General features: G+C 37.5%; 1 protein-coding gene and 1 pseudogene across 9 annotated transcripts; one reads left to right on the plus strand and one right to left on the minus strand.

Annotated features, from left to right (window-relative positions):
- The first annotated feature begins 112 nt into the window (after positions 1 to 112).
- Positions 113 to 7,956, plus strand: LOC147479853 (cryptochrome DASH, chloroplastic/mitochondrial-like). 8 transcript variants are annotated; one of them, XR_015204768.1, is made up of 7 exons: positions 113 to 763; positions 2,153 to 2,235; positions 2,600 to 2,722; positions 5,495 to 5,595; positions 5,666 to 6,782; positions 7,465 to 7,581; positions 7,675 to 7,956. XR_015204768.1 is itself a non-coding variant. In XM_086577739.1 (7 exons), the coding sequence occupies exons 4-7, from the start codon at positions 5,503 to 5,505 to the stop codon at positions 7,741 to 7,743; spliced, it is 354 nt and encodes a 117-aa protein (XP_086433865.1). In that variant the 5' UTR covers positions 113 to 763; positions 2,153 to 2,235; positions 2,600 to 2,722; positions 5,495 to 5,502; the 3' UTR covers positions 7,744 to 7,956. The 8 variants fall into 8 exon arrangements, 4 of the variants coding, with proteins under 4 accessions (XP_086433865.1, XP_086433866.1, XP_086433864.1 ...); XR_015204769.1 differs by having other exon boundaries at positions 5,903 to 6,782; XM_086577739.1 differs by having other exon boundaries at positions 6,708 to 6,782.
- Positions 7,957 to 16,112: 8,156 nt separating this feature from the next.
- LOC147479854 (metalloendoproteinase 5-MMP pseudogene) lies at positions 16,113 to 17,265 on the minus strand (annotated as a pseudogene). The gene has a single exon (XR_015206150.1). The product of XR_015206150.1 is annotated as a metalloendoproteinase 5-MMP pseudogene (transcript).
- Positions 17,266 to 26,307: the final 9,042 nt, after the last annotated feature.

Genomic DNA, 26,307 nt, shown 5'->3' on the forward strand with positions numbered 1-26,307 from the left:
TTATATTCTTTAACAAACTATAAATTTTATATAATATATAGCGTGATAGGGAAAAAAAAACTACTATAATACAATATTTGAAGTTGGAATTAGATAGATCAAAACAGAAACGAACATAAAAACTCTCGAACCCAAAATCCTACGCTCATTCTAGATAAATCTCTTCAAAATATAGTTTATTTTTTTAATTATAAAGTAAGCACTGATACAGAAAACAACGAAAAAGAGTTTTTAAGAATAACCCGAGTCATATTCTCAAAATCCATGTCCTTAATTGCTTTCATAGTTAGTTCAGATTAACTAACTGAATTTCCCCCTTCTCCAACCAACATATCCCATCCAAAGATTAATACACGTTGTTTTTTCTTCTTCAAATTTTCTGGCTACTTCTCAATTTCATTGTCAAAAATATTTCACTACTAACTCAAATCCATCACTAAATCAAAGATCAAGTTTTTGAGTTTGACTACTTACTCAAAACTTATTCGCTAAAAGAACAGACCCATTAGCTATATTTCCCAGACTGAAATAGGACGATTTTGTAATACAAAAGATGCAAACTGAGTGCTTTATCCAATCAAAGGGACTTTGTGTTCCATCCTTTTACAAGAGTTTAGGTTCTAAACCTACAATACACTTTGCAATATGCTACAGAGTTTTTCCATCCTGTTGCGGGCTACTATAGGCAGTTAGGTTGCTGCGGGCTACTGTATCGTCTTCTTCACTCTCCTTTTGGGTGCAGGCTTGGTGCTCGAATTAACAGGTTAGTGAGGCTTACTTTCTCTTTGTTATTTCAAGCGTTGGTGGATGTATTAATTACTTTGAGAAATTTTGGTTTGCTCATGTATATCAAACAAACTTATTTACTGATTGAATTTTGGATATTCAATAAAGCTTCGTGCATGGTTGAATTTGCGTGATCGTTTCTTATAGGTTTTTTGTTTGTTAAGTTTGATTTGTTAAGAATAAATGGTTAGTTTAATTTCATTCACTGTGTGAAGTTTTCTGTCGAGAAAGGTCGTTGTATGAATGATATGTGTTAATATTTTTTCACCAGCCTAATTCAGGCTAATGAATATGTAATTTTTTCTGTTTTAGCATTCTACATCAATAATTAAGCCAAGCATGCCAAACTTGGTCTGCTTTGTGTGATGCGTAACATAAAAACAAAATCAACATGAATAAGACACATTTAGTCCTGATTCTGGCCTTCTGGGCAACTCCACAGTTGGGCTTAAGAGTTTGAGACTCTTTGTGACATTCATTTTCCTGAAACTATATAATTGATTCTTTCAATCTTACTTTCTGGTTAACATTATTGTTGAACCATTCAACTTCAACTTCAAATTCTGAGTATGTATTAAAAGTGCGGTATGCATGTGGAACAAATAACAAACAATGATTTATACATCAGTAGCTACCTAGCCAGGAAGTAAAAGTCTATTGAAGTGGGTTTTATATTCCTTTTTCCTGTATAATATCATTAATATGCATTGCGTGTTTGAATAATTAAAAGAGACAACTGAGATATTTCATGTCTATCTTAGTGTGGGCATTAACAAACTAACAACGAATTTTTACATCAAATGCCTTCGCCTCATACGCATATTAGGCTGGACATTTTGGCACAAAGAAATGAAAACAAATTTCTGTTTTCTTTGTCCAAATCCCCTCTCTTCATAACTGTTTCAAATACCAAAGGACTTCACCGCTGGGATGTAAAGGTGAACTTGGTTTGCCCAAGAACTCGAGCACTTGCTTGATTGATTGATTCATAAATCTTTGAGATATATAATAGCATACCCTTTTCGGGCTCATTGGGGTTGTCCATGTAAGCAGGGGGATTACGAAAAAAGCGGAGAAAAAAACTGCGATAGATGTCTCCCACTTAGAATGGAAGGATAGCTAAACCCGCCTAAAAAACCTACGACTATTCCCAAAAAAAAAAACCCCCCCCACAACTAAAATTAAAAAAACCCTAGAGATTCTCTGATTGAAATTTTGTCTCTCTTCTCTCTAATCTTTTCAATCTTTATATATGTTGTTTCTGTAATTTTGGGTTTCGGGGTGTAATAGGCGAGATCTTTTGCTCTTTCACAATTTTTATTGATCACTAATTTGTGGTTTCTTTAATCACTATCGAACTCCTCAGGGTATTTCTCTGCTACTGAGTGATGAGCAAGTTGAGGGACGAGAGAAACACATTGTTTTTTATCCAATTCATTGAAGCAACATGTGAGGCATCTGCTCGCTTTTTATTTTATTTTATTTTTACATATATTTATGATTTGTAGGAAATTATTCATGATCTATGTCAAAAAGCAACATTGTGATCAATCGTCTCTAGGAAGCCTTCATAACCGATGTTTAAGCAATTGCTATTAGTATTTAGTGAAAACACGGGTTATTCTTTCAAAATGCTACTCTCTGTCTTGATGAATTGTGAGAACACTTACGGCTGTAGCAGTAAAAGTACCAACATTACATCTCATGTCCCACTTCTTAATGCTATTTTCTTTTTCCATGACATTCAAGTGTCATTTTTTACTCTACAAGTAATCTATCTCATGTGATAACCTTATTTTTAACTGCTAAACAGGTTAGGAAGATTGTTGCGGCTAATGTAGCTACACTTCTAATCTTCAGTTTGCAGGTGAGGGTGATGTCCGAGTTGGTACTTTCTCAAACACTAATGCACAAAGGTTTAGCTTCTCCCTGAATTGTAAGTGCTTCTGAATCAGTATTTTTTTAAAAGTTTGGTTAATGAGGTTTTCTTTTGATACCACCTGTTGTTGTGTTAGCATTAACCCTTATATGTGGTAATGCAATAGCCCCATAGGCTTCTACCATCCTTATGTATAAGATATGTATTATAGGATCTATTGTGTAGGATAGGAATGTGATTTATAGGTTTCAAGGGGTATATATGGTCTCCAATGATGTCCCATTGGGAAGTTCTTTTCCCCTTCTCAAAATTAGTCATTTAATTGGAATGTGAAATAATTTGTTACAAACTCCACATCTTGATATGCAAAATAGCCCTAAGACATTCATGAGGCTGGGGAGCTAGAATTCCTCGAATATGATATTTAATTATTTTTTAAAATAGGATTTTGGTTTTTGCCAGCATAGTCCTGTTTTACTCTAATTAACTTTGTTGAGGATATAAATCTTTTGTCTATTCAAAAAATTAGTTTGCAAAAGAGGCGGTCTTCCTTGCTACTTAAAAACAAATCTTAAGGTCTTGGTTCTTTGTTATGACTTAGACTAATAGGTTTGTGGAAACTCATTCTCAGGTGTTATTATTAGTTAATATTAGACTGGATTTGAGTGCATTGGATGCTCTTTAAGTCGACTACTTGGAGGGTTTACTCTAAATGAATTCTCTAAAGATCCCACTGTTGTATTCGAGACTGTCGCTAAAGAAAGAAGGCTGGAATTTTGTTATCGCACGTATCATTCTATTCGTTTTTGGAGATTCATATGAATCGTGTGTTTGAAATGTGAATCTTTATATATATATATATATATATATATATATATATAAAATAGGAGTCCCTTTTCTAGCGCTTTGAGGTTATCCACGTCACAAGCGGATTATGAGAAATCAGGAGATATTCAAGGACTAGAAAACCGGGAAAAAGCCAAAACTTCCTAAAAAAACTCTTCCTCCCAAAAACTCTCAAATCTTATCACAAAATATCATGAATATCCTTTGTCCGTTATCTCCTTATCTGCTTTCCTACTATGTTTTCATTGAATTTGCACCGATCCAAATACCTTTTTGATTTTCTTCGGGAAAAAAGTAAATTCGCTGAACATTAAGATTCATGCCGCTTAGAGGAGGAGAGTTTGTATCATAAGAATTATTATTATTAGGGCAATAATCTATTATACATGTGGGTGAGAATAATGTCGTCGTTGTTGGACGCAAACACGGAAGAAGGTAGTTGTGATTTGATGATGGAAAACTTTAATATTGATTTATTAGGGAACGAGAAGAAGAAGAAGCCAAACTGAATGATGAGGATGAACAGTGGAAACTGTTATTGAAAGAGAAGGAAGAGGAAGAGATGATATGATGGAGAGACAGAGAAAGGAATTCCAAGAATGCGAGAGGTTGTGGTTGGAAAGAGCTGCCCAAAGGGACCAAGAAGAAGAAGCTCAAAGGAAGATTTTCCAAGAAGAACATGTTTTCTTTTATCAACAACTTATCACGTTTTCATACTCTATAGTTGTTAGAATTGTTTTAGGATTATTGTTTTTTTTTTCATTGCTATTATGAAAATTTGGAAAACTGGCTTACAGTTGGTCTACTGAATTTTTTAGTTGGAAATTTTTGTCAACTAAGTACAGTGCCAATACACAAGCTAGCATTGAGGTAAGATAGTCATTGTTTTATATATTTGTCGTTCTAGAAAGTTAAATTTGTTGTTTCTTAAAGGCAAATCAGGTGATATTAGGGCATCACCAATGCAGGCCCTTAAAATAGAGGGCCACATCAGCTTTTTCAAGGTGTGTATGAAGGAGCAAATTGGTATAGAGGATCTTCAAAACTGGGTTCTACAGTGCACACCTTCAAAATCAAGATTAAATGCTTGGAAATCTATCACAGCTCATATGTTGTGGGTACGGTAATATTCTATGTGGCCTTTCAGTGGTAGGTCGCATGTTCGATTCTCAGCTTGAACATTGTTTCTTTTTTGTTTTTTGTAATTGAACAGAAAAACAAATCACAACAAGTAAGCACGCTGGGGTTCGAACTCGGGTTGAAAGTCAAATAGCGTAAATGCGGGCCAACTGGAAACTGGAAAATCACCGATAAAATTAGAGACAGTTATAAAGGATGGTAATAATAGAGTCTCTTATAGGGGTTGCATTGGAAGAGAGTTTTTCCTTTGCTCCCTCAAATTTGAAGATAGAGGGCTATATGAAGGACCCATTGGTGATGCCCTTAAGGACCAAAAAATCAGGAAAAAACCAAACTCCCTAAAAAAAGCTCTTCCTCCCAAAAACTCTCAAATCTTCCTCAATTCAAACAGATTTCTCTATTCTGAATGGTGAATCACCATAACAATCCTATGAAAAATTAAATCTCTGGAAGATCCCCCCCCCCACCCCCCCCCCCCGAACACACACAACACACAAGAACTCTCTCTTAAAACCGAATATCAATCATATTAATCATAAACCCTAAATCAATCATCTCGCCCTTTTTCAAGATAAAAAAACCTATTCTCTCTAAAAACAAAAGGTTTCCGAACTAAAAAATGGAGGCATACCGAGCTAAAAAAGAGGATGCCATATACATATCGATTATGTGTTCCCAAAGAAGGTACGTTTTCTGTCTTCTCCCTTCGTCATTTACCTCTCTCACTAAGAAAAATGGGGTTTGATCAAGTTGGTTAAATTGGTTTCTAGCTTACAGGTTTATGCCAATCATTTATTCTACTTATAATAATTCAAAGATATGTCACGTTTTCATTTTGTGAAGGTTTTGAGATGGAGAACCAGCTCAACTTTTCGCAGTTGGGAGATGAGCTTCGTGGGCAGTCAAAAGCTTTTGAGTATCACAAGTTTCTGAGGAAAACAAATGTGAGTGCTCCTTCATACAATGCAAAAGGAAATGGTAGACTTTGTAATTTTTGTTTGAATTGCTATAAAGGTCAAAGGGCAATTTATGGTCTGGAGATTTATATTTATGAATGAGGTCAGTTTATATTCTTGCTCAATAATTCTTTATTTGAATATGAAAATAGGCTATAGTTGTAATGGTAGGTGTAATTGTAATGTGTCAATTTTAGTCAAATTAATTAGAAACTTGGGATTGTATCTTAATAGATATATATACATAATGGTTTATGTTTAATGCAACCTTTGATGGTATCTCTAACATGTGTAGCCGCAATGGTGATAATACATGCTCAAGACAATCAAATACAAGGTGAAAACTTACTTTTATGTTAGTTTGATACGCTTAACACCATATCTGACAATGGCAATTTCACTTAAGACTTTCATGATGTTAGATCCAAAATTATGTTTGTATGAAAGTAACTTCTAAAACAAATCTGAGAATGAATATTATTCATAGCAAAGTGTTTGAATATATGGAGGAACTTGGTGGTGGAGGATTCGATAAATTTTTCCCTTAATTACTGATAGATTTTGTGTCTATTTCGATAAAATTTTCACCCTTCCTTTTGCTAAATACATTTGCAACTTTAAAGAGTACTTATAGCTTACCGCAACTAATTAATATCATTTCCATAATTTGGTACTTCTATATGATAATTATATATTGCTTAACTTGCTTGGATATATGTTGATTTAGGTGCAACATATACATAATCCAAGAACCTAACTAAATAGAGAATTTGAGATAAGGAGCAATTCATGTCTCAATTAAGACACAATTATTTTGGAAGTTAAAATGCATTTCATTGCGCGCTTGATATATGCTTAACCAAGGAAATTGGGGGATGGGGATGTTTCCCTTCAGTTGGCCTGCTAGGGCTTCACTATGGAGAGGCAAGCTAACTACTATTCCGTGCTTCATTACTTGGAGATTCTTGACAATATTCAAATTCAAAATAAACTGACTGTAATATGTAGAAAACTAGCCTGGTATTATATCCATTAGAGTTGAGGTTGAAAGAGAATCATATCGAACCTGTGTTTCTATGCTATTTTTATATGAGATGCAGGTGAGCAAAGGTATGTGCTATCTTGAAGGTGAAAGTGCAGCATTGAGGAGAGTCAATGAGTACTTTTGGAGTAAGGTAACAAATTGCTCCTTATAACTTTCTTGACATGGAATTGAATATTGTTTAAGAAATTAAAGATGAATTGTTGAAAAACTGAAAATATATGTACAAAGTGTAAAAGTTGCATTACATTTTTAAGAAAATGAGATATACCTTTCAACTTATCTGCTGACCATGTCTCTCCATTGGAACTAAGTATGAATAAAAGAAAAAAAGAATAAGAGAAATTCTACATAGTCTTCCCTTCAATGTCTGTAAAGGTTGTCTTCCTTTCCCTTTAAGAAATTATGGAAATCTACAGTTAATTTTTGGTAGGTAGGAAAAATGAAACAATTTATTGTATACTTTCTGTGATGAAACATAGTTTTTAGTGACGAGTGTAGTGCTATCAAGAGAAGTATACATGTGGTGGTAATGTCCTGTAGAAAGCATACATGCATGAACAGTAGATCCTATCCCTTTACTTGCACTGCATGTATTAGTGCACCAAAGAGTTGAGTAACTTAAGTTCCTCTAACTGTAAGTGCCCTTATACATTCAATATTCATTTTCTATTTTTTTTTTCATTGAAATTTCAGCACCAGCGTTTTTATATCCAGTATGTGTCTTGGCGCCATAATCTATATCGTCTTAAAATTTGGTAACTGTTATGAAAAAGATTACATGATTATCAGATTCTATTAAACTCTTCATGTAGGATTTGATTAGGGTTTACAAAGAGACAAGAAATGGAATGTCAGGACCTGATTATTCAACAAAATTCTCTCCTTGGCTTGCATCAAGATGTCTTTCTCCACGTTTGCTGTTTGAGGAGGTAAGAGATGTCTTGGCGATACTTGCTTATTGCATATTTCATTTCTTAAGTTAATGATTCTAATCCAGCTCATGAATCCCACAATTTCAATAGGTAAAGAGATATGAGAAGGAAAGGCTTGCAAATGATTCAACTTATTGGTATACCTTCTACTTCTGTTAGCTGGTATTGCTTAATTAAAATCTGTATGAATGGAAGATTATCTTTAATTTGAAGTTCATTGTGTAGTCATTCATGCAATCATGATCTATATAGATATAAGCTAGAAGAACAGTATATGCAGTATGTTATTGAGTCACCTATTTTTCTACATGGTCACACTCGGTGAATTTTTACAATGTACATAGGTCAATATGTTAAGTTCTGTCTTTCTTAGTTTGGTGTCTGAAACAATACCATGCCATCAAGATTACCAGGTTTTGCTTCCAAGATAAAAAACAAATCACAGGAAGATGTGATAGCTACAATAGTAAGTGTTGGCATGGTCCATAACTTTACTTACACTAAATGTGGTTGAAGAAGAAATCATGGTTTTTATGAATAAAGTTGATGTTAACAATGGCATAGAACACTACTCGAAATTCTGTTAATCTAAATGTTGAAATTGTTGCAAAGAAAATAGCTAATTTTGGGAATTTGTGCATTTTGAGAATCTGTGACTTTAGATTCTAGTATTCAATGGAATATAAATCGACTAACTTAACGAATAACGATATAGAAATCTGACGTAAAACACTTTAGTTTTGATGGTCTATGACAATGTGTATGCTTATATAAAGAGCATATTGGTATGCTCTCTATGTGTAGGTTTGCGGGGATAAAACACATATTTTATGTATAATCTCAGATTATGTCAGGAATGTAACATAATCTCATTTAAGACCTGAAGCTCTCCAGCAACAAAGCGGGTGACATTGAATAAAATCTTCCTGCAACTGAGAGAATTTAGAGAAAAATTCAGAGAGGAAGTTAGGAATATAGAGAAATGCTTGGAAGTAAACAAAACATCTAATACTGAATATCTAGTGTTCGATCTGTCTAACCATCTATTCCAAAACTATTCCGGTAAGAGACCTTAACTAAGTTTGTAGAAAACCCGAGGATTTGCAATACTTGCGAGCAAGGAATATTGATCTCTAGACTTTATGCTCTAATTCAGCTATAATGATTTCAAAACGGTTTTGATATGTGCACTAGAGAATGTCCTGTGGAGTTGTCTTTTCGATAAATATCTTTCACTAAATTTTACTTTGTTCAGTCAAAGCATTTTTTATGTTTTGGTTCATTGTATTTTTTATTTTATTTTTAGTGAAGGTAAACCAGCTTTTTTCATTGTAAGAACTGTGAGTTCCCATTTCCCAAAGGTAGTTTAATTGGCCACTCATGAAATTGCATTGGGCACCCCCCAAAAAAATATTACAAGTTTCCCATTTTCTAAAAACAAAATGTTTTGTATTGGGCCCAAGCCCAACAACCACTCAAACGGTCTCGCTATGTTGTTTGAGTGTACACTCAAACGGTTTCGCCATATCGTTTGAGTGTACACTCAAATGGTCTCGCCATGTCGTTTCAGTGTGCACTCAAGCGATCTGCGCGTGTCGTTTGAGACAAAGCTCTCGGGTTTTTAGTTAGACGATATGGCGGGGTCGTTTGGGCAGTCTCCAGGACGACATGGATAGGTCGTTTGGGGACTCTCTTGGGCGACATAGCTGAGTCGTTTGGACTGATTTGTTTTTTAGTCACTTTCATATCCCTGATTAAACGATCAATTCTAAACACAAATTCCACTTTTCTTATACATAAATGCCAACACACAAACTATACAAAGAATATTAAAAAAAATAAAATAAAGACATTCAAACGACCTCATTGAGTCGTTTGGGGAACCTTGAAAATGACCTCACTGGGTCGTTTGGGGCTTTTTCAAACAATAATTCGGTTTGGTACTTTCAAACAACCTTATCAGTATTCAATGGGTATCTATAACATCAGACCGCTTTCTGTTCATCGAATGGAGTTTTCCGAAAGGTATGTATATTTTATATGGTGCAAATCAACATGTGTTCATGCTATTTCTTTTCTTCACTAGGAATATACAAAGTTAGTTTCTCTTCTAGCACAAATGCATATCTTGATCAACTCAACATTGGAGGAGTCTATTATCACTCCTAAGTTACTCTCGCCCTTTCTTCAAAAATCCTCTGGGCGGTCTTCTGGAATTCCATACTTCTTACGTTAGTCAATTAAATAGCCCTTGCAAGCAACACTTGATGATTTACATTTTGAAGGTTCTTAACAATGGCGAGAGACGAGAGAAAACTCAATTTTTTTTTTTAAAGATATTCTCTTACAATCTCTCCCTTTCTTGGTTTTGGTTAGGTTAAGTTTTTACAGAAAAAAACTTATATTTATACTGTTTTCGAAAACTTCCGAAAATAGTCGAAGTTGTGCTGAAATACGGTGGGGTCGGGCGCGCCCTTGGCCAGGCAAAAGTCGAGCGTGTGCGCGCCTAACAACCTGGAAGTCGCCAAAGAGAGGAGCGCATGCGCGCCCTTGTCCAGCATACTGAGAGCGCGGGCGCGTCTAACACCAAAGAGAGAAAAACGTCTTTTTTCTCTACATTCTCCACCTCGGTGAGGTTTTAATACATAAAATCGAGCCGAACACATTCAACAAGAAGTACTAGTCCCAGAACTCGCTGTCAACTACCCCGAAGGGCCATGCCCACAAAGGGCTCTTTCAAATATGTAGGATTTGGAGCAAGTCCAAACAGTGTTGGAAATTAACTCCGGTGACAACCTTTGTCAACATATCAGCAGGATTGTCATGGGTGTCCACTTTCTCAAGTGCTACATCACCATCCTTAATGACATTCCATACAAAGTGATAACGGACATCAATATGCTTGGTCCGAGCATGATAAACCTGGTTCTTCGCCAAATGAATATCACTCTGACTATCATAATACAAAGCAACACTGTTCTGCTCAATACCCATATCATCCAAAAGACCTCGAAGCCATAGTGCCTCTTTCACTACCTCTGCCACTGCCATATACTCTGCCTCAGTAGTAGATAAAGTAACTGTAGACTGTAGCATAGACCTCCAACTAACCGGTGCACCATGCATCATAAACACATAACCAGTAGTCGATCGTCGTCTATCTAGATCACCTGCATAATCTGAATCCACATACCCACTGACATAACAAGTTCCTCCACCATAAATTAATCCCACAACCAAGGTACCCTTCAAGTACCTCAATACCTATTTCACTACTTCCCAGGATTTTCCATATACCTGCTTACAACACTAACTGCCTGTGAAATGTCTAGGCGTGTGCACACCATAACATACATCAAACTGCCCACTGCACTAGCATAAGGAAGATGAGCCATATGCTTTTGTTCCTCCACCAAACTAGGAGAGAACTTAGCTGAAAGCCTAAAATGCCCAGCCAAAGGAGTAGAAACCGACTTTGGATTTAACATACCAAAATGAGAAATTACTTTCTGAAGGTATTTCTTCTGAGATACAACTATCCGTCGTTTCTTCCTATCTCTGTCAATCTCCATGCCCAATATCTTCTTGGCTCCACCTAAGTCTTTCATCTCAAACTCAGAGCTAAGTTGAGATTTGAACTTGTCTATCTCCACCATGCTTTTGGAAGCAATAAGCAGGAGATAGATGAAGTCATTACCACGAAGCCTACAAAAGTAAACACAATAGTCATACTTACTTCGGGTGTACTCATGTTGCATCATAAACGTGTTAAAGCGCTTGTACCATTGCCTTGGCGATTGCTTTAAACCATACAATGACCTATTCAATTTGCACACATGATCTTCTTTCTTAGCAACAACAAAACCCTCACGTTGTCTCATATAGATCTCTTCCTCCAAGTCCCCATGCAAGAAAGTAGTTTTAACATCAAGTTGCTCTAACTCCAAGTCGAAGTGAGCAACTAAACTCAATAACACACGAATGAAAGTATGTTTGACCACCGGGGAAAATACCTCATTGCTACCACTCTTGCCTTGTACCCAGTACTGTCAGACTCAGGAAGGGCCTCTTTCTTTCTGAACACCCATTTACTGCCGATAGTCCTTTTGCCCTTTGGCAGTATAACTAGGTCCTATGTGTTATTTTTACCAAGAGATTCCATCTCTTCTTGCATAGCAACCAACCATCCTCTGTAATGAGCATCTCTAACAACTTCCTTGAAACTATCTGGCTCATTATTTTCAATATTCAGTGCATATGCTACTAAATCCACCTGACCATAATGTTTTACTGGCTTATCGTGCCTATACTTGTGCACTTCTTTAACCTTTTTCTCTGGCCTAGGGTCAGCCACTACAAGTTACGGATGCTCATGCTTTTCTTCCTATTGTTGCATGGTTCCATGATCTGGTACCTCATCATGAACCAACCAGTCATCTACTACATCAGACAACTCAAGCTCAGTAGCTTGAACTTCTATAGACTCACCATTCTGCCCAGCTTTTTCCGGCTTACTGAAAGATAAAATGGAAGTCTCATCAAAGATAACATCTCTGCTGACTAGGAATTTGTGGTCTTCTAGACACCACAATCTGTATCCCTTTACCCCATTTGCGAAGCCTAAGAATATGGCCTTCTTAGCTCTAGGATCTAGCTTGTTTTCCCTCATATGGTAGTAAGCAGTCGATCCAAACACTCGCAAAATACTATAATCAACTGGGTTACCTGACCACACCTCATAAGGCGTCTTGCAATCTATAGCTAAAACTGGTGACCTATTATATAGGTAACACGCCATGGACACTGCATCTGCCCAATATTTTTTGCCTAAACTGGCATTAGACAACAAACATCTTGCTCTTTCAACCAAGTATCTATTCATCCTCACCATTCCATTCCATTAGGCGTGCCTCGATCCCGATTAATGCGGCAATTCCCTGTTGCTCCCAAAGGCCCATAGGTATACTCTGTACCATTGTCAGACCTTAGTGTCTTAATCTTCCTATCTGTGCGATTCTCAACCCTTGCCTTCCACTTCTTAAATGTCTCAAACACTTCATCTTTTGTTTTCATCATATACACCCACACGTAGTGAGTATGATCATCAATGAATGAGACATAATAACGGTTACCTCCTTTTGAAGCCACTCTGGAGGGTCCTCAAACATCCGAATGCACATAATCAAGGATGCCTGTTGTCGTGTGTTTGCTTGAACTGAACTTGACTATGCACTGCTTCCCATATACGAAATGCTCACAGAACCTCATACTTGGCTTCTTTAAGTCATTCAAGAACCATCGCTTGCACAACTCAGACAAACCCTTTTCACTCATATGCCCTAAACGCATATGCCACATCTTAGTGCACTCAGAATCATCACTACATGCACCCACTACTACATCGCCTATCATCGTACTACCCAACAAAGTATACAAGGTTCCATGTCTTTGACCCTTCATAACAACTAAAGAGCCATTAACAATCTTTAGGACTCCACCTTCCCCCGCAAACTTGTGGCCTTTGGAATCTAAGGTACTAAGAGAAATAAGGTTTTTCTTTAGCTCAGGAACATGCGTCACATCGGTTAAAGTCCCCACTACACCATCATGCATCTTGACTCGTATAGTTCAAATTCCTACCGTCTTATAAGCAACGTCATTACCCATCAAAATGGAACCACCATCAATGCTCTTATAAGAAATAAACCACTTTCTATTCGGGCACATATGGTAGGAACATCCGGAATCAAGAATCCACCTTTCGGCCATATAGTCTTGTGTGGACACACAGAGACTCAAATCGTCCCCTTCAGAGCCTGAAGCAAAACTTGCCTCAACTTTAGCTATACCTCTCTTCTTACCATCTTTCTTGTTATCTTTCTTCGGGTGAGGACAATTACTTGCGTAATGTCCCTTTTTATCGCAATTGTAGCACTTCACATGTGTCAAAACCTTTTTTGACTTGGACCTAGACTTCTCATTGCTTGTAGAAGCCTTTTCATACGACCTTCCTCTTGCCACTAGCCCTTGTCCTGCATCAATGCTATTCTCTACTCGTGACTTCTTCATAAACTCATAAGAAATGACACTTTGAACTTCGTCAAGATCAACATCTTTTCTGTTCATAAATGTAGTCATTAGATGCTCATAGCTTTCTGGCAAAGAGAATATTAAACATGCCGCTTGATCCTCATCATCCATCTTCATGCCAACATTCAAATAATCCGCTAGACGTTGACGGAACTCACTAACGTGCTCTTGCATCGTTGAACCATCCACCATCATGTACCGATAAAGACGCTTCTTAAGGTACATCTTGTTCGTCATGCTCTTAGTCATATACATAGATTCTAGCTTGAGTCAAATACTGGCAACGGTATTTTCTCTCATCACATTATACATGACCTAATTAGCAAGACACAACTGGATAGATGAACAAGCCTGTAGATCGAACTCTTCCCAATCATCCTCACTCATACTCGCCGCCTTAGATTTAATCCCCTTTAACGCCTTGTGCAAACCTTGTTGGATGAGGTTGTCCTTTACTTGGATTTGCCAAATCCCAAAGTTATTCTTCCCATTAAACTTCTCTACTTCAAACCTTGCATTTGACATCTTGGGAGCCATTTTTCAAGGTACACATAATAACCCAAAAAATATTTTTCACTTGAAAATTTTATCGAACACCTTGTCTACACAAATTTTGAGCACTATGGTTGTTCACCAAAACTCAAAATCCTAGGTCGTATACCCCGCTCTGATACCAATTGTTGTGAATAAACAACTGCAGAAACAACGTTATCCACTACAAATAGATCAACCCTACACAAGGATTGATCTGTCTCTCTAGACAAGACTTCAACACCCTCCAAGTACTATCCCAACACTTTTCAATGTCAATTAAACAAGCATATAAAGTAAAATAATTAATGTAAAAGATTACCAACCACAAGACAATGATATATCATGGTTCGGCAATTTGCCTACATCCACACTGGCGAGTTTCAAGCTTTACCAGAAGTCCGGAGTAACAGATTACAAGAGCTCTTAATTCACTCACAAAGAATAAACACTCAACTCACAAAGAATTGTTCTCTTACAATCTTTTTTTTTCTTGGTTTTGGTTAGGTTAAGTTTTTATAGAAAAAACTTATATTTATACTGTTTCCGAAAACTTCCGAAAACATTTGAAGTCGTGTTGAAATACGGTGGGGCGCGGGCGCGCCCTTGGCCAGGCAAAAGTCGAGCGCGTGCACGCCTAGCACCAAAGAGAGAAAAACGTCTTTTTTCTCTACATGGTGCTAAGAGTATGATCTTCATTTGGGGACCGTTGAGTTGTAGATAATTGTATAAACTAGTATTACAACCTCTAATCTCACAAGTCTCCTCTTCTCTCTTCCCTCTTCTCCTTTTTTTCCTCCTCTCTTTTTGGTGCTCCTCTCCCCTTTATATCTCTCTCTCCTCCATGGTCTCTCCTCCTTCCACGTACCGCAGCAGTTATCTTGCGGTTATGGTTCCGCTCTCCCTCTCTCCACGTCTCGCAGCAGTTCCAGAACGGTTGGGATACCGCGGATCTGATCCTGTGCAACCTGTCTCCCTCAGCTATACCGCATCCGGTCCCATTGTTACCACTAACCTCCTAGGTCATGTGTACGTCCTAAACAATAATAATACGGTTGAACCTCCATGGCCTAAATTTGGTCATGTTCCCACGGCCACGGGTATAAGCATTCACTCAGGCTACACCATTGTTGTATAGGAACAGAGCAACTAACTCATCTTAGCTTCGATAATCTTCCCCTTGTGGCAAGTTTTACTTTGTAAATGTAACCCTTCAAACTGGTCACATAATCCTTCATCCTAGTCACATAATCCTTCAAACTGGTCGATCAGCTCGTCACCACTCTTGGTTGAGTGATACCTGAGCAATTCAGCAAGCTTGGTTATGTTCTGGGAGTTCTCATGGATACCAAGGTTTAGGTTATTCTTGGAGAAAGCCTCATAGAACTTGTTATAGTCCTCCTTGAGCAATCTCAAAGAAGAGCTCGGCGCCACTTCTTCACCAGGTTTTGCGTACAGCCTTGACAATCTTGTTTTGTTGCAACATCTCTTTGGAAATATTCAGGGGAAGATCCTCAGAATCAACAATACCCTTCGATATTTGGCAATGAAAGAACATGAGATCGGAATATTTCCTTATTTCTAGTGATTTGATTTGATTTTTTTAATTTTTTAAAAATTTTGTTTTATCCAACTCCGTTACTTGCAGTAACTTTTTGGGGGTTAAATGAGTGGACATGTGTCAAGATATTTTTGTAAGGTGTAAAAGCTTAACTTTTCCACCCAGGCGGAGAAGATTTGGCCTTGTAGATTTTCCTTTTGACCTCTCAGCTTGACTTAGGAAGTCACCGATTAATAGGTACATGATATGGATGCACTTCTACATGTCTAATTTTCTATTGGTAGGAGCTGAAACTCGTAACGAATAAAACAGAAAAGAAGTAGCAAATAAAGCACTAAGAAGCTCATAACCAAAAGTTTTTCCATCATCAAAATACCGGCCACCACTTATAATATTGCCCTTTCAAGAACAATTATTTCAAACGAGGTCGTTTATTACTAACTTATTATTCAAACCCGTTTTGCATATATAAGTACTATTATTAATTAAGTAGGCAGACCATACAAAGTACGAATGCCTTGAACATCATCCGCTTGCAGTTCTCTTTTCCTTTCTCCTGGTCGAAAGCTAGAATACATTATAGCCTCTGTAATCTGGCTATGTCGTAGACCAAGAAGGTGTCCAATTTCGTGTACAGCAATAGATTCTAAATCAATCTCAGTAGTGGTTGGGTTAGTACTCCAATTCTCATCTGCATCATAGTGAAACACACCAATGGTTGGTGCATACGCGTGTGCCAAAACACCACCAGGCCCATCAAAGCTTTCAGTATCACCATGAGCGCCTCTATAGAACCCAATTGAGATATCAGACTTGGCGCCAGCCTGAGCCTCTGCAAATGTAAACTGGGTTACAGCTGCCCATCGTGCGAAAGCTCGAGATATAAGAGGCCTTAATGTTTGTACATCAATGACTTCAACACCGGAAAGGAATGTATAGGTAAGACTTCTTTTATCCGGTGGCCATTGTCGGTTTCCCGGATAGAAGGCAAAATGTGAAACAGTGCCAGAACTCATTCTTGTGGTATCATTGATGATATCAGGCACACCACATCTAGGCTTCATCATCTGTTTCACAGTCATAGAATTGAGACTTCCAGTTGGCTTTAGTTGGTGGTTGAGTTGGTACTCCTTCACTGCAGACTCTAACAAGTCATCAAACACGTCGTCATTTGCATTTGCATGAGCTGGATCATCATTATAATGAAGGTAACCAAATCTTTCAAGATATTGTTTGACTTGATTCAGGCCTTTCACTTTTTGACCCTTTTGACATCCTTCAAGATGTTGGATGTCAAAGGATCTCCCATTTGGTTTAGAGAAAAGCAAGGATGGCAACATAAACATAATAACTAGAAGGAGAAAGGCTTGCAGGCCTAGAAAAGAGATTTTGAGAGCCATTAGGATCAAAGTTGCAAAGAGACTTCAGTTTATCACTGATGCAAGATTTGATGAGGATTAATTGATGTTAGAATTACTAACAAAGTTAGACATTTATAGGGGTTGTTGCCCATTTTAGACGGACTGATCCTCATCTTTGCGTACAACACACGTTTGAATTTTCTAAAAACATAACTAGACGCCTGACTGTCGTTGTCGCGATTGAAGTGCATGGAGACTTAATTAGATATACCTTGATTAAATTATTGAGTCCGGTTCCTCTATAACCGGGTTCAGAGATTCATCTATGTAACCGTGTTATTTCACCGTTAGATCGTCTCGGAATACACCCATTTGTCTCGAAATACATACCTCGATCTCGACATTCATGTGTTGTGTATCTCAGCACAAATCCGACAGTAAAATAACACGATTAACATAGATGAATCTCTGTACCCGGTTATAGAGGAACCGGACTCTAAATTATTTTGCACTTTCCCTTATTGTGGAATTTTGATTTTTTTTCTTACTTTTCCATTTACAAGCACATGCTAGCTTAGTGAGCTGGGCCAAATTATCGGTTTGTGTTATTAATATTACCTAATCAAACTTTCATCCCGGTAAAATCCAGTATACCAGCTTCACATTGGTGATCCAGTATACCAGTTTCACAGTTAGAGCTGGGCCTGCATTGGTGATGCTCTAATACTGTATTCTAGGTCAAACTCCAAATTATCGGTTTGTGATATTAATAGGTGATTCCATTGGGCACTCATCAAATTGGATTGGGCAACCCCTCAAAAAAAAAGAAATTTTACAAATTTGCCATATTACAAGTTTGCCATCAAAGCCCAAGCCCAGCAACCAATTCAACCGGTATTGCCAAAACGAACCCTCCAAGATCGTTTACTTTTTACACTCAAACGACCACGACCATGTCGTGCGAGGTGTACACTCAAACGACTTGGCCAAGTCGTTTACGTTTTACTCAAACGACATGGTCATGTCGTTTGAGTGTAAATAGAAACGACATGACCATGTCGTTTGAGTTAAAGTAAAACGACTTCGCCAAGTCGTTTGAGTGTACACTCGGGCGACATGACCATGTCGTTTGAGTGTTACTTTGAGTTTGAGTTACACTCAAACTAGATGGATGCCAAGTCGTTTGAGTGTATACTCAAACGATATGGACAAGTCGTTTGAGTGTTACTCACACTAACACCGAAACCACGTGTCCATGTCGTTTGAGTTTACACTCAAACACGCTGCCATGTCGTTTGAGTGTGCACTCAAACTACATGACCAAGTCGTTTGAGTGTATACTCAAACGACATGGCCGTAGTTTTCGTGTTACTACACTAACACTCAAAACACGCGGCCATGTCGTTTTGAGTGTACACTCAAACTACTACGGCCATGTCGTTTGAGTGTACACTCAAACTACATGGCCACATAGTTTGAGTGTACACTCAAACGACTTGTCCATGTAGTTTTTGAGTATACACTCAAACGACTTGGACATGTAATTTGAGTATACACTCAACGCGGAGTGTTTGAGTGTACACTCAAACGATGGACACGACTCAAACGATTCCAAATGCACTCAAACGATTTCAATTGAATTAGAAAAATTGAAATCCGATTTAAAAAATTGGGTTAGAAACAACACAATTACATTAATAAAACTACATGCACTCTACACTCTTTATATGTTATGACATAGTATCTTTATAACCAAGTTAAAACATGTAATCAAACATGCTATAAAATCTAAAATAATAATTTGTTTTATATCTAAACTTGTTATTATTATTATTTTTTCAATTGTGAATCATAAACTAGTTTGGGGTTTAGAGTTCAGAGTTCAAGGTTTAGAAATTTCGTACCAACATATTTCACTTAATTATTTGAAATAATAATTTGTTTTATATCTAAACTTGTTATTTTTTATTTTATTTTTAAAATTGTGAATCATAAACTAGGTTGAGATTTAGGGTTTAGGGTTTAGAGTTGTTTACAAATTTCGTGCTAACAAATTTTACTTAATTATTCAAAATAATAATTTGTTTTATTTATAAACTTATTATTTTTTATTTTCTTTTTCAAATTTTGAATCATACACTAGTTTGGGGGTTTGGGGTTTGGGGTTAGGGTTTAGGGTTTAGGGTTTACAAATTTAAAATCACATACATAAAAAAAAAATTTAATTTCAAACATATTTCACTAAATTATCCAAATCTAAAATAATAATTTGTTTTATATTTAAACTTGTTATTTTCCATTTTTTTTTATTCAATTGTAAATAATAAACTAGTTTGGGGGGTTTACAAATATATTTCACTCAATTATTCGAAATATATCAAAATTTCAAATATATATAGAATACTCATTCACTCAGTTTATAGTTTAGGGTTTACATAGAATACTCAAGTTTCTACATACTCAAGTTTCTACACACTCAAGTTTCTCTAAATGGAACATGAAGATGAAGAAGAAGTATTTGAGGTAATGTTTGAGGTACAACAACAAATTAGAGAAGAACAACAAATTAGAGAAGGAGAAAATAGAAGAAATGTTGAAAGTGAAGAAGTGGAACAAAATGTTGAAGGTCAAGGTGAAGAATTTGAAGATGCGACAAGTCGAGCAAATGAAATTCCGAGAAATCGTCGACGACAAAATGCAAACCTAAATAATGAGGTAACACTTGATTAAAATGAATACAAAACACTTGATTGATTGAATGAATGAATGAATGGATGCAAAATGAATGAATGCAAAACCCGAGCCCAAACGACATGGCTGGGTCGTTTGGGAACACTATCAAACGACATGGGCCTGTAGTTTGAGAACACTACCGAACGACATGGCGGTGTAGTTTGAGAACACTACAGAACGACATGGCCGGGTCGTTTCATTACACTATAGCACTACATGGCCGAGTCGTTTCATTACACTATAGAACTACATGGCGGGTCGTTTGGACTCTTGATGAAACTACATGGTCGGGTCGATTTTGAAACTAAATGCAAATTGTTTGAGGCTCTTGTTTTATTCTTCTATATGTAGAATTCTTTTGCCGCTATCGGGAACCGATCTTCGCAAACTCGAATGATGTGGATTGTCAACCGATTTTAAGTGATACAACAGAAATTTTTACTACAGAAGAGGTATGATTGAGTAGGCATTGATTTCATTTTTTTTTTAAAATTTTCTAAATATAATTTTATTAGTGTATTAATAATAGTTGTTGTTTTTTATGTGTTTAGGTCTTTCATACACGAAGCGCGAGGCAATCGATTGGGCAAACCGCTAGAGGAAGACAAGTTAATGTTGTTGTGGTCATTGAAAAGTCTGAGTGTGCCAAAGGAAACCCGAGTAAAGCAAGATTGAATTTGGCTTGCGAGTGCTTTCGGGTGTGTATCGGTCACACACAAGAAGAAGGAAGCGCTAAGAGAAGGCTAATAAGAGAAGGTCGGGGAACCAAGAAATCGGGATGTCCATTTAAGTTAAAAGGTATTTTCCAACGCGGCACTATCGATAGTTGGAAAATTGTCGATTCTTAATGGTGTTCACAACCATCCATTGGCAAAAGACCGCTTGAAGGACATGCATTTGCTACTCGACTAACCGTTCCAGAGTTCGAGTATTTGTCAGAGATGAGTAAGTGTGGAATAAAACCTAAACAAATATTGGATTCCATCAAGAATAGGTATCATGATAACATCTCTAGTATATCCCAAGTCTACACTGCAAGGCAGAAGGTGAGGAAATTGGATATGAACGGTCTCACACAATTACAGAGATTGCGTGAGTTGTTAGCAAAAGAATATTATTTTGAGGAGTTGAGACATGATGAGAATACCGAGGAGATAACGGGATTGTTATGGGCCCATCCAGAAGGTGTTAAGTTGGCTCGGACTTTTCCAATAGTTTTCATGTTAGACGCTACCTACAAAACTAACAGGTATCGGTGGCCTTTCGTACAGTTTGTTGGGGTGACTTCAACTTGGAAATCTTTCACCGCGGTGTGCTACTTCACCAAAACAACAAATGTCGACTATGAGTGGCCCCCGTGATCATTTTAGTGGCTTGCTTGGTGACATAAGCCCATCTCGGATCGTGTCCGAGGGGACTTAATACGATGAGCCGCCCGAGAGTTTTTCCTAACGCACACAAACATCTATGTAGATGGCATATCGCTACGTCGCCCTTTCAAAATGTTACGATATTTTTCCAACTACAGAACTTGTAGAAGGCCCGGTTCGTGGAACACCGTAGTCAAATCGAAGACGAGAGGTTATTTTCCAAACGTAGATGGGATGATTTGGAAAAATATTACGGGGTGGAAAGTACTCAATTTTGTTTGTTATTTCGAGAGACTTGGTTTCCTCACGAGGGGATCGATTCGTATGTTGTTGACTGACCAACACATTCACTTTTGGGAGTACAACGCACAATAGAGTTGAAGGGTCTCATGCTCGTGAAAGCGTGTACTAGGAAATGCAACCGCCATCATGATTTTTGAGTATGTTTAGCTTTAATCCACCCGATTCTAGAGACGAGATGTCCGAGATTAGAGCTACCGAGAGAAGTATGATTGTAACTCAAGACCACCACCGGATTCCTTTGTTTTCGTGAACTCGAGGCCTTGTCTCACGCAAGTGTTTAGACTTGTTATTTGAAGAAATAGATACCCGTAAAAAGCGTGTTAAAGATGGAGAGATAAGGTGTTGTCTTTATTTGCGACGAGCCATGGACCGCCATGTGCTCATGAATTAATTGAGTTTGAAGAGCAAGAGCGGTCCATCCCTTTGACCGCTATCGACCCCTTTTGGAAAACATTGTGCTTCTCCCAATGTGTCGATTGGGTGTTGGTCCCGATGTTGCACCTTCATGGACTTGTTCATGAATAGGTTTGCAATGGTTTTCGAAGAAGAGCGAGGGTTATGATTAGGAAGCTTATGGAGATTGCCGTACGAATGAAAAGTACATGGCTAGTACCGCCTTGTGAGGAAGCAAAAACCAAAGGTCGGCCGAAAAGGTAGCTGCAGCCAGAAAGCTTCAAACCGGAGATGATAACTCTTCAAAGCGAGATCCATCTCATTTTGAACATTCTCAACGTGACCATGAAAGTGGGTCTCGTCCACAACCAAACATTACGCCCACCCAAAACACCCACACTACACCAAGAAAGAAGTCTTCTCCAAAACTACCAACCCAAAACATCCACACCACACCAACAAATAAGCCTTCTCCAAAACACCAAAACAACCACACCAAGAAATAAACCTTCTCCCCAAAACACCAAAACAACCACACCACTAAATAAGCCTTCTCCCAAAACGGTCACACCTACCGAAATGTGAGAGATGGCTTAGACTTTGGAAATCTGAGGGGTCCTAAGGATTACGGGTTGGATATTCTGAAGAAATGCATAAATACATTGTTAGAGTCCATGACCACATTGGCGATGGCAACTGCGGTTATAGAGCTTTCTGCATTGCATTAGGAAGAAGTCAAGAAGAATGGCCACAGATGAGAAGGGAGTTATGCGAAGAGCTTATTGACAACCTCCCCTTTATTGTACTTTGTACAATCAAAGTGAGGTTTTTATTCGATGAAGGAAATCCTACATGAAGAAGGTTACGCACCCCCTTAAATAAGTGGATGAGCATGCCTTTTCTTTGGATACTTATTTGCTTCAAGATTTAATGTTGTCCTTATGCATTTAGGAGCTCGTCGGTGCTTCCTTCTCATGCCGAGAACCCAAGAAAATCCTCGAGAGAGTGACCCAAGTGTTGGTAGTAGCGCACATGTTGGTGGAAATCATTTTGTCAATGTTGAACTTGTTGAAGATTGTCCGGTTTCCTCGAATGTCAATGGCTTAGAGCTCGATATGATATTCTTGAAAGTTGGAATTTGGCCTTGACAAGAAGGCAATTGCAATTTATGGCATTGAACATTCCCAATTTAATATGGGAAAATGAGCTCGTTGAAGACCCAACAGTACATGTTATCGACTAAGTTGTTTGTATGTTGTCGATATGATATTTTGATGTAATTTGTATTTTGATGTAATTTGGAACAAGTGTAATTTGATTTGATTTTTATGTTATCAATGTTAGGGCTTTTATTTGATTTGATTTGGAAATCGAGTAATCGACTAAGTTGATTCGGACGACAATCGAGTGATTTTGAAATCGAGCGATCGACTAAGTGATATATTGATGTAATTTGATATTTTGATGTAATTTGGAACAAATGTAATTTTATTTTATTTTATTGTTATTTGGAAATAATGTTAGGGCTTTTATTTGATTTGATTTGGAAATCGAAAGTAATCGACTAAGTTGATTCGACAATCGAGTGATTTTGAAATCGGCGATCGACTAAGTGATATATTGATGTAATTTGATATTTTGATGTAATTTGGAACAAATGTAATTTTATTTTATTTTATTGTTATTTGGAAATAATGTTAGGGCTTTTATTTGATTTGATTTGGAAATCGAGTAATCGACTAAGTTGATTCGGACAGCAATCGAGTGATTTTGAAATCGAGCGATCGACTAAGTGATATATTGATGTAATTTGATATTTTGATGTAATTTGGAACAAATGTAATTTTATTTTATTTTATTGTTATTTGGAAATAATGTTAGGGCTTTTATTTGATTTGATTTGGAAATCGAGTGATCGATTAAGTTGATTCGGACGGCAATCGAGTGATTTGGAAATAGAGCGATCGACTAAGTTGATTCAGACGTCAATCGAGTGATTTTGAAATCGAATGATCGACTAAGTTGATTAGGATGGCAATCGGTGATCGACTAGTTGATTCGGACCGCTAATCGAAGTGATTTGAAATAACGTTCATATGTTGTCAATAATGACCGAAACTACACGGTGAAGTCGTTTGGCTTTAATACAAAACGACCCAGCCAGATCGTTTGGTCTAAAGGGAAAACGATGTGGTCATGTCGTTTGGCCTTTAGACCAAACGATGTGGTCATGTCGTTGGCCTTTAGACCAAACGATGCATGGGTCGATTTGAGATTAAAAGCGACCGATCTGCCGTGGTCGTTTGGTATAAAGGAAAATGATTGGCGAGGTCGTTTGGCCTTTATGCCAAACGATCTTGACTGGGGATTTGGAAGAAAAATTTTCAAAATTCGTTTTGTTTTTACAACACTTTCATATTCATCAAATTCCACTTTTCCATTTAAACATCAAATATCAAACACTCTCATTCATCAAATTCCACTTTTCCATTCAAACATCAGATATCAAACATTCATGCAAACATCATATCCATTCAAACATTCAGATCAAAACCCTAAACTGAAACAAATTACATTCAAACATTAAACCCTAAACCCTAAACCCTAAACATTAAATTCCATTCAAACATTCATGCAAACATCATATCCATCAATTCATTCGAAGTTAACAAAATTACAAACCCTAAACTGAAACAAATTACATCTATCAAACTAAATTACAAAGTTACAAACCCTAAACTGAAACAAATCAACTATAAGCCACCCACGATGTACTTACACCTAGTCAAGTTATGCGCCTGTTGAAGGAGGACCTTGCTTCCTCCGGCATATCATTCCCAGCCAATTGCAGACCTCTAGCAAAGCATTTGGTTTCATCGATGACGCCGGATTCATTTAAAAAAGAAAAATCAAGATAAGTTACCAATCGAATGCAAAAATCACAATTAGAGAAAACTCAATTAAAAATCACAATACTTACAATCGGTGAACGGTTAGGCGTGTCTCGGGGAGGGATGAATAGGAAGAAGCTCGGGGTTCACCAAAACTACATGAGAATTCCTCGCATACCAAGTCATGTAGTTTTGATGACACTCCCATGGATAAGGCGAAATAGGTCCCGGTTTGCAGAGTTGAATCACGTTGATTACGCCACGACTCGATAAAAGTGGCCCAATATTGGTCAGCTCACCTCATACCCGCGTCACGCCACGGTTCTTGTTCTCAATTTGGCATTGGAGGATCTTTAGGTACAAGTTGCACGTGACTAACCGACGCACCACCCTTGCGACAGTAAAAGCTCGACAATGTTGAAAAACATAGCAATCCCCTCAAAATGCAATGTCATCGATCGGGTTTGTATCTCGATATTTTTGTAGGGATGCCAAACAACTGAAACAAAATCAAATGTGTCATTAACTCTAATGATCAATTACTAAAAAATAAATATAAAGAAACTTAAATACCAAATTGTCATTGAATTTAATACTTACATTGAACTCATTCAAATCATCAATTATCGCTCGATAAAACTGCAATGCATACGTTGTGTCGTAATAGTGTGGAGCGACTGGGATGTGTCTGTGAGCACGCGGCTGAGACGAGATATAGTTGAAGTTTGGGACTGTCATGAATACCGGAAAATACTCATAGATCCATGCCTAGATATACACAAATAGTTAACATATTGATAGAGTAATAAAATTAACATTAAAAAAAATAAACTCTAAAATACTCAAGTTTTACCTGTAGAAGAGTCATATAGCCTGTAACCCCTTTCACCTTCGCACATGTGGCAGCCCCGAGACCTCTATATAAAAACGCCAAAATTGCTGCACCCCATGCATACTCTTCTATCTCACTGAATTTCAACAACGGCCTCAGATAACATATAGGCACTCCAGTCCCAGACTTGTCAGTAAAAACGGCACATCCAAAGAAAAACAGAATAAAAGCTCTAACGATCCGGGTTGAACATCCTCGAAACTTCGAGGCCTTCTCTACCACATTCAATGACGTCACATATAGGGCTATCATGAATCTTGTTAGCAAAATGCTTCCGGATGAATTCTAGCCTACTTTTTGAAGTGAACTTGCTAGCTTCCATCTCCCCTAATCAAATCAATAGGGAGCCCCGGACCAAGGCGTAAGAGATTTATCGATTGTTGTAAATTCAGCTCTTTGTCCCCTTGCACCGCTTCTTCCTCTAGCTGTGACTCCATAGATTTGGACAACATCGTCCAAAGTCCGCGATCATCTCCCCAACCGGCATATGGAAGGTGTTGGTCTCCGGATGCCATCTCCACAAACGCTTGAGAGATCAATGGTGGATCCATATGCTCGTGATAACCTTCCACGAGATCAAACAACCCAGTCATTCTCA

This window comes from Coptis chinensis, chromosome 8, assembly GCF_015680905.1.
Source record: "Coptis chinensis isolate HL-2020 chromosome 8, ASM1568090v1, whole genome shotgun sequence".
Taxonomy (NCBI): domain Eukaryota; kingdom Viridiplantae; phylum Streptophyta; class Magnoliopsida; order Ranunculales; family Ranunculaceae; genus Coptis; species Coptis chinensis.

What these genes read in the sequence shown, in the direction of transcription:
- LOC147479853 (XM_086577738.1), top strand. Translation starts at nt 5,299, where the DNA reads ATGCCATATACATATCGATTATGTGTTCCCAAAGAAG. An exon ending in AGTTTCTGAGGAAAACAAAT is followed by an intron (nt 5,596 to 6,707) that starts GTGAGTGCTCCT and finishes TATGAGATGCAG; the next exon opens with GTGAGCAAAGGTATGTGCTA. An exon ending in ATGAGTACTTTTGGAGTAAG is followed by an intron (nt 6,783 to 7,464) that starts GTAACAAATTGC and finishes CTCTTCATGTAG; the next exon opens with GATTTGATTAGGGTTTACAA.